The 12026-nt window shown below is 41.6% G+C and overlaps 1 protein-coding gene across 3 annotated transcripts in view; it reads right to left on the reverse strand.

Annotated features, from left to right (window-relative positions):
* Window positions 1-12026, reverse strand: part of HGF (hepatocyte growth factor) — a 64987-nt gene that overhangs the window by 14694 nt on the left and 38267 nt on the right. For all 3 annotated transcript variants that reach the window (XM_081957544.1, XM_081957545.1, XM_081957543.1), the window contains exons 9-10: window positions 5468-5595; window positions 2586-2688 (exon numbers count right to left, since the gene is read on the reverse strand). In XM_081957544.1, coding sequence (XP_081813670.1) covers window positions 2586-2688; window positions 5468-5595 — 231 coding nt within the window. The remainder of the gene's footprint in view (window positions 1-2585; window positions 2689-5467; window positions 5596-12026) is intronic.

The raw sequence follows: 12026 nt of genomic DNA on the forward strand, positions 1-12026 counted from the left end.
AAAGATTTCCCCCTTTTGGGGAAAAAATACACAGTGTATTGCATGTTAAACTGAAAATTGAATGTGTTTTTTGTAAGAAGAAATTGGAAGTCATTCTTGGTATATATTTTTGTTTTCCTTTCTTCTTTATATCTTTCTGCCCCTCTATTTCTACCTCTCCTTTCCCTCTTTATCTCCCTGATTTACACTAGTTATTATAAAAACAGAAGTATACATGTTATCTAATTACCAATGTAGTTATTCAATGAATCTTGTTGGGTTTTGAGACAAGGTTAAATAAAAACCATGATGAAAAGCCATTTATAAATCCAAAAACCGCGGAAGCCAGAGGAAAATTGGGACAGAAGAATTAGAAATCAAGAGTGACAAAACATGCCACTTGTTGTATAACCATGAACTTTAAAAATAGCTATCGAAATGCAGATGTGCACCCATTTTGTCCTCTTGGAAGATGGAAAACAATTAGTAGCAAAACCCTTCCCCACAAATAGAAGCCACATTAAATTCAAGGCTTCTACCAAATCATCCTGCAGAAGAACCAAAATTTATGAAGCCACTTCTCACATTTGAGGCCAAGATGTTATGGGTTGGGGGGGGGGGGGATAATGTATGTGTCTTAAATGTGTGTGCGCCTTGGTTGGAGTGTGGTGAAAGAATTGTGAGTCAGCTTTCATAAGTGTACTGGAAAAAACCACAAAAGAACACTTTGTATTCAGAAATATATTTTATGTAAAGGCCAACCCAGTTGATCATCGCTGGATTAACTTTGTCCCAACCACATTAAAAAAGACGGTTGCATTTAATTCAGACAGACTTAGATTCCAAGGTAGCTAATTCTGAAATAAACCTAGATTAATCCTGGCTTGCCCCAGAGGAATGATCAAATAGGATGCAGCCATCTCGTCTGCTTTAGCTTCCTTGGAGAAATGCTGAAACGTTACCGTAATAAGCAAGTCGGATGTGATACAAAGTCTTGATTTTTTTTTTTAAAAAAAGATTCACCTATCAAATCCTACTCAAAAGAGGAAATGCAGCATGGTGGATTCTCAAGTTCTTGCAATTTTTTTAATGCTCCTTATTGTTCACATTGCTTTACATTGCTTTTTAAAGATGTTAATTGTAATGTTTCTGAATTCTAACCTGCCCTAAGTTATTTGCTGCGATGGGTGGCTAAAAAATGAAAGATAGATAGATAGATAGATAGATAGATAGATAGATAGATAGATAGATAGATAGATAGAGATGGAAATGGATGGAAATGGATGGATGGAGATAGATACATGATGGATGGAGATGAATAGATAGAGAAAGAGATGGAGATAGATAGATAGATAGATAGATAGATAGATAGATAGATAGATAGATAGATAGATAGATAGATAGATAGATAGATAGATAGATAGGATAGATAGTAGGATAGATAGATAGATGATGGATGCAGATGAATGGATGGATGGAGATAGATAGGGAGAGGGAGGGAGGGAGAGAGATATTAGATAGATGATAAATAAGATAGATAGATAGATAGATAGATAGATAGATAGATAGATAGATAGATAGATGGATGGATGGATGGATGGATGGATGGATGGATGGATGGATGGATGGATAGAAATGGATGGATGGATGGATGGATGGATGGATGGATGGAAATGGATGGATGGATGGATGGAAATGGATGGATGGATGGAGATAGATACATGATGGACGGAGATAGATAGATGGAGATGATAGATAGATAGATAGATAGATAGATAGATAGATAGATAGATGATAGATAGATAGATAGATAGATAGATAGATAGATAGATGATGGATGGATGGAGATAGATGGAGATAGGTAGGTAGGTAGGTAGGTAGGTAGGTAGGTAGGTATATACTGTAGGTAGGTAGATAAGCTTCCAGAAGCCCTCAATCAGATGTGATATGTAGAAATCTCACAAGATTTTAGAAAACAATTCTACAATGTTTCAAGTTTTGTAAAAAGAATTCTTGACAGTCCAAAAGATAAGAGAGCTGTAGTGGTGCAGTGGTTAGGATACAGGATTGCCAGGTAGCTCTGCCCACTGCCATGAGTTTGATGCTGACCAGCTCAAAGGTTGACTCAGCCTCCCATCCTTCTGAGGTGGGTAAAATGAGAACCCAGATTATTGGGGGCAAAAGGCTGACTCTATAAACCACTTAGAGAGGGCTGGAAAGCCCTGTGAAGCAGTATATAAGTCTAAGTACTATTGCTGATCTTCCATGATATCCTAGGTTTTTTTAAAAAAAGAATAACCTTTTAAATAATTGCCTAAGATGACACGATGGTATTCAAAAAACAGTGAAAAGGGAATTTGGGGTTGACTATGGAATTTAATTATAACTCTTCCTGAATCGCTTCTCCCTCATCACATAATCAGCACTTTTTCTTAAAACAACCATCTCATCTAAAAAAAATAGAGAACATATTAATAAGAAAGAAAATAAATCAAAGCTAAACTCAGAGATCCTGAAACCTGGAAGACATTTATTTGTATGAAATGTTACACTATCCCACCCTGTTTAGGAGGGAAAATATAACTTTTAATTAATTTTGTACATACCTTCTTAAATCTTCGATGTTTTTATCCCACATGGAGCAACTCAAGCCGAACCTTGTCTGGGCTAAATTGCCCATATAATTTGTCCCATTTCCACGAAAACAATCTGTGTGTTATGGTTTAAAAGAAAGAAAAATCAAGTGGTTAAGAGAAACTCTCGTATTATCATGTTTGATATAAAGAAATTCTTTCTGGATTTTCCTTAACTCAAGTTTGAAAATGTTTAAAATATAGGGCCTATCTTATGTTGTGCAAGTTTATATCACATACATATACAGATCAATGGATACTTTAACAGGACATATGTACAAATGTGAAACAATCCATAGGTAGATGGGTACAAGAGAGGTCAGAATAACCAAATAACAGAGTTGGAAGGGACCTCTGTCTTCTAGTCCAACCTTTTGCAGGCAGGAAAGCTTACACCGTTTCAGATGAATGGTTGTTCAATCTCTTCTTAAAAACCTTCAGAGATGAGGGAGGGAGGGAAGGAGGAAGGAAGGAAAACAGAATGACATAATAACAGAATAACAGAATTGAAAGGGACCTTGGAGGTCTTTAGTCCAACCCCCTGCTCAAGCAGGAGACCCTATACCATTCCAGACAATTGACTCTCCAGTCTCTTCTTAAAAACCTCCAGTGATGGAGAAGGAAGGAAGGAAGGAAGGAAGGAAGGAAGGAAGGAAGGAAGGAAGGAAGGAAGGAAGGAAGGAAGGAAGGAAGGAAGACAGCATAACAGCATAACAGAGTTGGAAGGGACCTTAGAGGTCTTCTGGTCCAACCCACTACTCAGGCAGGAGATCCTAAACCATTTCAGACAAATGACTCTCCAATCTCTTCTTAAAAGCCTCCAGTGATGGAGTACCCACAACTTCTGGAGGCAAATCGTTTAACTGATTAATTGTTCTCACTGTCAGAAAATCCCTCCTTAGTTCCATAGTATACCACGTTTAATGACTGAATATGGTTATGTGACTCAACGGAAGGAAACTGCATTTTACGCAGCACATAAAAACCAGCAAATTGTGACAATTCACGCTGCATTTCTGATGACCAAGTCAATTCAAGTGATGATTTGATTCTGTAATTTCCAGATCCTGAAACCTGCATCTTTGTCCCCATCATACTAAGGGCATTAGTTTTATATAGAATATAGAACAAAACAAGAGTTGGAAGGGACCTTGGAGGTCTTCTAGTCCAACCCCCTGCTCAAGCAGCAGACCCCCATAGCCTTCTGGACAAATGGCTGTCCAATCTCTTCTTAAAAACCTCCAGTGTAGTAGCACCTACAACTTTTGGAGGCAAGTCGTTTCACTGATTAATTTTTCTAATTGATTAAGCGGCCTGAAGCTCAATAAATATGTCCAAGGATATAAATAAATAATCCAGGAATCAGTGAGTGATTTCTTCTTGCCATCTCCTGCAGAAGGACTGGAGATGTTTTAGCTTAAATGGCAATTTGTTGACTGCGAACTTGACAAGGTCAGCCAATGCATTAGCTGGAGTTGAAGTCTGCCAGCATATCTTCATCACTGCACTTTAAATCCAGATGTTCTCAGCACGCTGCAGCAGAAACGGAGGGGATTTTAAGCTTGTAGGACTGCCGTTGCTTATTTGTTAAAACCAAAAGACCACCAGCTAGATAAAAGAATCCCTTGGGTCAATTTTGGCTCTTGATGACTTTGTAGGCAGGTCTACGCAAGCTTTCTTGGCATCGCTCCAGAAGTGAATTACCCATGCCTTCTTCCCCAATTTTTATCCTTTTTAAATTATTACTTTAGTCTAGGATTTTCAGTCTCTCCTGAAAGTAGCTAAGTCTAACCCTGCTTAACTTTTTCAATGTCAGTCAAGGTAGATGCTGCCATCAGCTATCACTAAAAAATAAAGGCTCCATAAAGTTTCTCAAACTTGGGAACTGGAAGCATTCCTCGGGATGCTGACTGGGAAATTCTTGGAGCTGAGGTCTACATATCTTAAAGTTGCCAAGTAGAGGAACACTTCCTTCCTTCCTTCCTTCCTTCCTTCCTTCCTTCCTTCCTTCCTTCCTTCCTTCCTTCCTTCCTTCCTTCCTTCCTTCCTTCTCTCCCAGTGGTTAGAATGCAGTACTGCAGATTAACTCTGCCCATTGCCAGCAGTTCAATCCTGACTGGCTCAAAGGTTGACTCAGCCTTCCGTCCTTCCAAGGTTGGTAAAATGAAGGCCCAGATTGGGGGCAAGAGGCTGGGGGCAAGAGGCTGATTCCGTAAACTGCTTAGAGAGGGCTGTAAAACACTGTGAAGTGGTATATAAATCTAAGTACTATTGCTTTTCCTTCTTTCCTTCCTTCCTTCCTTCCCTCCCTCTTATTCCCTTTCTCATTCTCCTTCCTGATGACACAGTGGCTAGAATGCAGTATTGCAGGCTAATTCTGCCGACTGCCAGCAGTTTGATCAGGACTGACTCAAGGTCAATTCAGCTTTCCGTCCTTCTGAGGTGGGTAAAATGAGGACCCAGATTGTTGGGGGCAAGAGGCTGAATCCGTAAACTGCTTAGAGAGGGCTCGAAAGCACTGTGAAGCGGTATATAAGTCTTAGTACTATTGCTCTTCCTTCCTTCCTTCCTTCTTTCCCTCCCTCTTATTCCCTTTCTCATTCTCCTTCCTGATGGCACAATGGTTAGAATGCAATATTGCAGGCTAATTCTGCCAACTGCCAGGAGTTCGATCCTGACCGGCTCAAGGCTGACTCAGCCTTCCATCTTTCTGAGGTGGGTAAAATGAGGACCCAGTTTCTTGGAGGCAAGGTGTTGACTCTGTATACCACTTAGAGAGGGCTGTAAAGCGGCATATAAGTCTAGGGGCTACTGCTATTATTTAAATTTTTTCTTATCTACGTAGCAGGTATTACCTTTTTCAGTGGATGCGTTGCATTTTGGTATTTGGGAACAATCTCCGATCCGAATATTCGGATTGGTCGTAAAACACCAGGGTACTTCAGCACCATCTGGGTTTCGGCAATAGTTCTCTCTCAGATCCCTGCAAAAAAAGAAGAAGAAGACGACGATGAGAAATGTGCTAACATATGTCTGGCAAACTGCTGGGTTTCTCCCCCATAAGCAAGAAAAATTACTTGATAACCGTGTCACTAACTCGGTTCTGCGAGAAAAAAATATGAATGTGTTAAAGCAACAATAGCAACAGACTCTGTGCACCCACATTTTTGTAAAACAGGAAATTCCAAATGCTAGACAGCTACTAAAATTATTTCAATGTATAGTAATATCAGCTCTGGCAACACTGACAGAAATAGTTCCATTCCATACCTTTGTAACCAAACGCTTGTAAAATCAGTTCTGCCCAAGAGGCTTTAAAAAAAAACCTTTTCTGTCCCAGATCTCTATCCCACCTGACTCTTAATAGACGAGGATTTTATTTATTTTATCAGTTTTTACAAATAAGGCGGCGAATGCATCCAATATTCTTCCTCCTCCTGTTCTTGTTACAACAACAACCCTATGAGGTTGGTGGCGCGGAGAGAGAGGGAGTGGCCCAAAGTCACCCAGCTGGCTTTCATAGCTAAGGTGGGATTAGAATTCACAGACTCCTGGTGATGGCCCAAAGCTGGCTTTTGTGCCTAAGGATTAGAACTCATGTACTCCTGATGTTTAGCCTGATGTTTACCCACTAGACTGGACTGGCTTTATATATGGAGAGCCAAACTCATTGGTAGCGTCACATTGCAATGAACAAGGACATACATTCACTTTCACAGCTACTAAGATTGTCGGCTGAGCAAGTACAAAAATAGCCAAGGAAATGATTGAAACCTGGGAAATAGGGCCCTTTTTTAGTCAACCGGAGTGCTGATTTACTACCAACTTATCCGATACTTAAGACATGAGGACTTGGCATCCCAAGGAAACAACAACAGCAGCAGCCAATCGCCAGCCATCAACACACCAGACAACCAAGAGGAAGGCACCAGACCAATACGACGCGCAGAATAGCCCAAGGCACATATTCTAGTGTACAGATGTTTTCTGAGGATGGCCTCCAGCATGAATCCGAAAGCTCAGAAGACTAAACCTCCGGTCCCAGTGACCGAGCCATATTGGAATCAACATAATCCTGGAACACATATATTTCCCTTCATTCATAGTATGCCTACATATGTTTTCAAGATAACCAACACTAGAAATGGAGGCTAGAATAGCAGCAGCTTAAGAACTGACGTTACACTAATTTTTGGCCTATTGCAAAAGCTTCCCTGCAAACTTCAACCACATTTGAAAATGATGATTAACGCCAGCTGTCAGGCTTACCCTACCAAAATAAGCTCCCGCCTATTGTTCTGAATTGATGTTTGAATTATATAACCAGCCTCCGAGTGGTTTTCACTAATTTAATTAGGAAACTGGACCCTACTGTACAGAATATATGCCTCCAGAAATTTTATCCGTATGGTCCCCAAGTATCTAATCTTCGGGGAAATCTCCTTAAAACAAACTCTCTGCTTTTATTAAAAAGTATCGACCTCTGGAAAAATACAAATATGAAATACGATGAAGAAGTAAAAGAAAGAATGATAGTATGGGCAAAAAACTTTGGTTATACTATATAAAGGTAAAGGTTCCCCTCGCACATGGAAGAAAAAGGATTTATAGGGGATAGACCCAAACTAATAAGTACAATTTATGAAATTTGGCTTACTACGACGAGGAGGAGAACGGCTCTCGAGTTTGTATATGCTTTTCTTGAAGGCAAAGCGTTACACATACTTGGCTGAACTCTTGAAATGGCTCACTTTAGCCCTTCATGATTGATTGAAGCAGGACAAGTGTTCAGAGTAAAAGTCCAGGAGTCTGCAATGAAGACTTACATATCCTGGTTTGCTTTGCATATTTAATCTGAAAGTAAGGTCTACAGAAATGCATGGAATTAACTGAGCAGAACAGATCCCCGGTGGAAGGGATCAAATTTTGTGACACAAGGCTCTAACTCCTGGTTTTATTCCTGGCTAGGAGGAGGAGGAGGAGGAGGAGGAGGAGGAGGAGGAGGAGGAGGAGGAGGAGGAGGAGGAGGAGGAGGAGGAGGAGGAGGAGGAGGAGGAGGAGGAGGAGGGGAGGAGGGGGAGGAGAGGAGGAGGAAGAGAAGAAGAAGAGGAGGAGGAGGAGGAGGAGGAGGAGGAGGAGGAGGAGGAGGAGGAGGAGGAGGAGGAAGAGGAAGAGGAAGAAGAGGAAGAAGAGGAAGAAGAAGAGGAAGAAGAAGAAAGAGACAGAGAAGGAGAAGGAGAAGGAAAAGGAGAAATAATAATAATAATAATAATGATGATGTACAAACGTCATCAATCTGAAATCTGGATTTTTAACTTTCTAAGAAAGTCTCCACCTCCACTCCCTCAAACCAATCTGAACTCCTGCTGACTTATGATGTTTTCTTGGCAACCGATTTTGTACTTTTTTTAAAAAAACAAAATCCTACCCTATAATTCAGAAATTTTCCTCATGGTGGTCCTTCATTCAAGTATTAACCAGGTCTGACCAGGTTTCATTTTCTTAGGATCAGTCAAGGTTGATTGAGTTTTATCGCTTGTCCTGGGTATTTTTTTTTAAACAATTGTATTTCACAGTTCTAAGTTTTGAAAACTTGCACAAAATACCTTTGGAACCGATTCACAAATTCTGAGTTCCGGGACAGTAGAATAAAAGTTTATAGTAAATACTGTATTATTTGTACAAGCCAGAATTTTGCCTCTCTCTTAACATCCAAAATGATAAAAGAGGAGGAGGAGGAGGAGGAGGAGGAGGAGGAGGAGGAGGAGGAGGAGGAGGAGGAGGAGGAGGAGGAGGAGGAGGAGGAGGAGGAGGAGGAGGAGGAGAAGAAGAAGAAGAAGAAGAAGAAGAAGAAGAAGAAGAAGAAGAAGAAGAAGAAGAAGAAGAAGAAGAAGAAGAAGAAGAAGAAGAAGAAGAAGAATTACTGTTCTTATTAACTTGTCACATTTCGAGTGGTAATTTTCTTTCTATTTTCTTTTAGTGTGGGATGAAGTCATTTTTACTATTGTTGTTGGATCTAAAGTGGTGTCTTCCTGTTCTCAGGATTACTGAGCTGGTGGAAGTGAAGATAATTGCAAATAGACTTCCAGCTATGTTTTTTTTTTAAAGAGAACAGTGGCCCTACAGAGGGGCTGCAAAATCAATGAGATGAATTGATCTCTGTTTTTTTAAGCCTTCTGACATAGAAGAGTAAGAAACAAAGTTTGCAACACTGAGCACTGAGAAGGTAAGAAAGGAGCATAATTAACCAAAAATGAATATATTCAAGATACAAAAAAACTAGACAAAGCCCACCCAAAAATGGTACATGCCATCCATTAAAAACAAACAAACAGGACAGCTTTTAATCAAACTCTTAGCTTTCTTTGAATGAGGATACACAGCAGACATAATACTACCCTTGCAGCTATTTTTTTTATTTAACGTAAAAATAAAGGTTCCTCTGTCTAGTCGTTCCTGACTCTAGGGGGCGGTGCTCATCTCCGTTTCAAAGCCAAAGAGCCAGCGCTGTCCGAAGACGTCTCCGTGGTCACGTGGCCGGCATGACTCAATGCGAAGGCGTATGGAACGCTGTTTCCTTCCCACCAAAGGTGGTCCCTATTTTTCTATTTGCATGTTTTACATGCCTTCGAACTGCTAGGTTGGCAGAAGCTGGGACAAATAACAGGAGCTCATTCCGTTACGCAGCGCTAGGGATTCGAGCCAAACTGCCGACCTTTCTGATTGACAAGCTCAGCATCTTAGCCACTGAGTCACTGCATCCCCCCCCCCTTTTTTTTTATAAACATACAAAAGTCTAGAAACAGGCAGTAGATCCTCCCAGCCACTCTTGATTCCACCTCAAATAACCTTGTCTCCAAAATTCCAACTGGAAGTTGCTTCCATTTCCATCTTCAACAGCGTGTAAATTCTCATGAATCTTTCATTTCAAAGAATGGATAAAGATCCCCAGATGTCGGTAACATCTCTCCCCTTGATTAAAGCGTTGTGGGATACCCAAAAATCTTTTCATATCTCTCCCATCCAGAAGAGTGGCTTTTTTATTTCACAATTGCCGCTAATTCCACTGTAATCAGTCCAGTTGGAAATTGGTAACGAGGTCTGCAAATGGAGTAGCATCGGGACATCATGTTCCATGGAAGGATGAGAAGATTCAAAAGTCAGATTGTGGCCATTGTGGCCCAAGATCTTCACTGGGGATGTAGACAAATGGCACAATGTAAAATTGGGCATCCTGGAAAAACAAAACAAAAACACAATAACTCTCAGCTAAATTTCCCCGATTATGTGAAAATTAAAACTACTAGAAATGGCTAGCATGTTGATGATGTTGCCTAGTTAGGTTATCAAAAGTCTGCAGGAAAACCATCAAGCTCAGAGAGCATCAAGGACCTCACAATCTTCATCCTCGTCTCTCACACAAACCCCACTCTCTTCTACCACTGATGATGTTCCCTAGCTGGTCCATGAAACGTCTTCAAGAAAACCACCAAGCTTAGAGAGCACCAAGGACCCCATAGTTGTCCTCCTGCTCCTCCCCTTCCATTGGGATCCTCAATGCCCTGTGTGCTTGGTTGATTTCTTGAAGACATTTCATGACCATCGCCAGTGGCCAGCGGAGTTGGTAGCAGACTCAGACAGTGAGGAGGTTGGGGAGGGACATGGGCCAGTCCTGGAGCTTGGGGAAGGCTCTGATGAGGGCTCTGTGTCAGAGGCAGAGAGGGGGCCAGGGCCGTCCGACAATTATCAGCTGCCTTCGGAGTCAGACATCAGTGAGGCAGAAGAACAGATGGAGCCTGTTCCCAGTGTGCTCATGTGCAGAGCTGCCAGGAGAAGGGAACGGTTAAGGAACAGGGGTTGACTAGGGAGTAAAGCCACAGGTTGATGGTGAATGCACCCCCCCCCAGAGGAAATAAAAGAGGAGCGACAGGGGAGTGGAGTTTGCAGGAGACAATGACTTCAATTCATTAGGGTGAAGATCTGTTCCTGACTTCTTGCTGAGTAATTGCTGCTACAGCTTGGCGTTTGGAAGATATCATCCTGGCAGCTCTCCAAGCCTGAAATCTCTTGGAAGACTGTTGGCCAGGACTTTGCTGGAGAGGAATTCTCTTTAAAAGAGGTTTTATCGGGGTGAGGAGTCTGCTTCTTGATCTTGGGAAGCCTAAGTCAGAACACCAACTGAGTAACATCATCATCTGTTGGATGAGATGTTTGTAGGAAAACAACGAAGCTCAGAGCTACCATATACTATATAAACAGGGATCAAGTTATTACTATTAATAACTGATGTTATTACCTAGTTGGGTAATGAAATGTCTGCAAGTCAACAACCAAGCTGACAGAGCACCAAGGACCTCTCATTTCAACCCTGTCTTCTACTGGTTAAAAATAACATTGCCTGTCTACTTTGCCAAAGAAGCACATTTTCACAAAGTCACAACACATTAAGCCTCACTTACCGTCAAGCAGGACTCTGGCCACTGTGATGTCCTGCTGAAGATCGAAGATATGGAGAGTGAATCCTTTCACAAGAACCAGCCAATTGATTTAAGCAACGAAGAATGAAGAGCTGCAGAAGATCCTGGTTCCATACAACAAGATCTTCTAGAGTAGTAGCAATCCTAATCAGGAGGGGAAGAATTGACGGTGGGGCTGGCACCGTTTCACCTGACTTATCTACAGGTGAACAGGTGTGACAGAATGAGGGTTTGTTCAGGTCCACTAAGCAGCCAGTGATGGGGGAAGGCAAAGCTGCAGCTTCTCCCAAAATACGGAAAGATGGAGAAGAAGTGTCCAAGATCAGAAAAAAGAATGTGTTTCTTCCTCTTGTGTAACAGCTCTCCCAGCTGGAGTCAACTGTGTGCATGCTGGTCCAAATTTCTGCACATACATACGGTCACCATATTGCCACTTCCAAGACAGAGCGGCATGGTTGCCTAGTGGTGAAGATGCTTGGCTCCCACTCGGAAGGTTGAGAGTTCAATCCCAGCTAGCAACAGACGTTTCTCTCCCAGGGCGCAAAGAAAAAAAAATATCTGCTGCGAACTCCATGTAGGTGTCAAGAAGGGCATCCGGACAGCAAATGCTCAGCTCCAACCCATCGTCGCCCCACTCTAACCCCAAATTAAGGGATTGCATGGTCGTAAATAGGGAGTTTTGTTGCCATTTACAAGACATACCACAAGGAGTCATCTGCTCCAGGAACCTGTCAGACATCGATTCAAAGAATACAACGTACTTCTGCCAATATCATTGCTCTACCCCAAATAACCCACAAAGATTGCAAATTGGATTGATCAACACCTCCATAATGTTAGAACACTACACAAGAAACGGCTGGGGATCAGGCCCAAAGCAGACACAACACCTGGACAGAATTTGTCTCCTACATCACAACATCAATCTGGGTTTTTA

This window comes from Natrix helvetica (assembly GCF_964273705.1).
Source record: "Natrix helvetica genome assembly, chromosome: 6".
Lineage (NCBI taxonomy): Eukaryota > Metazoa > Chordata > Lepidosauria > Squamata > Natricidae > Natrix > Natrix helvetica.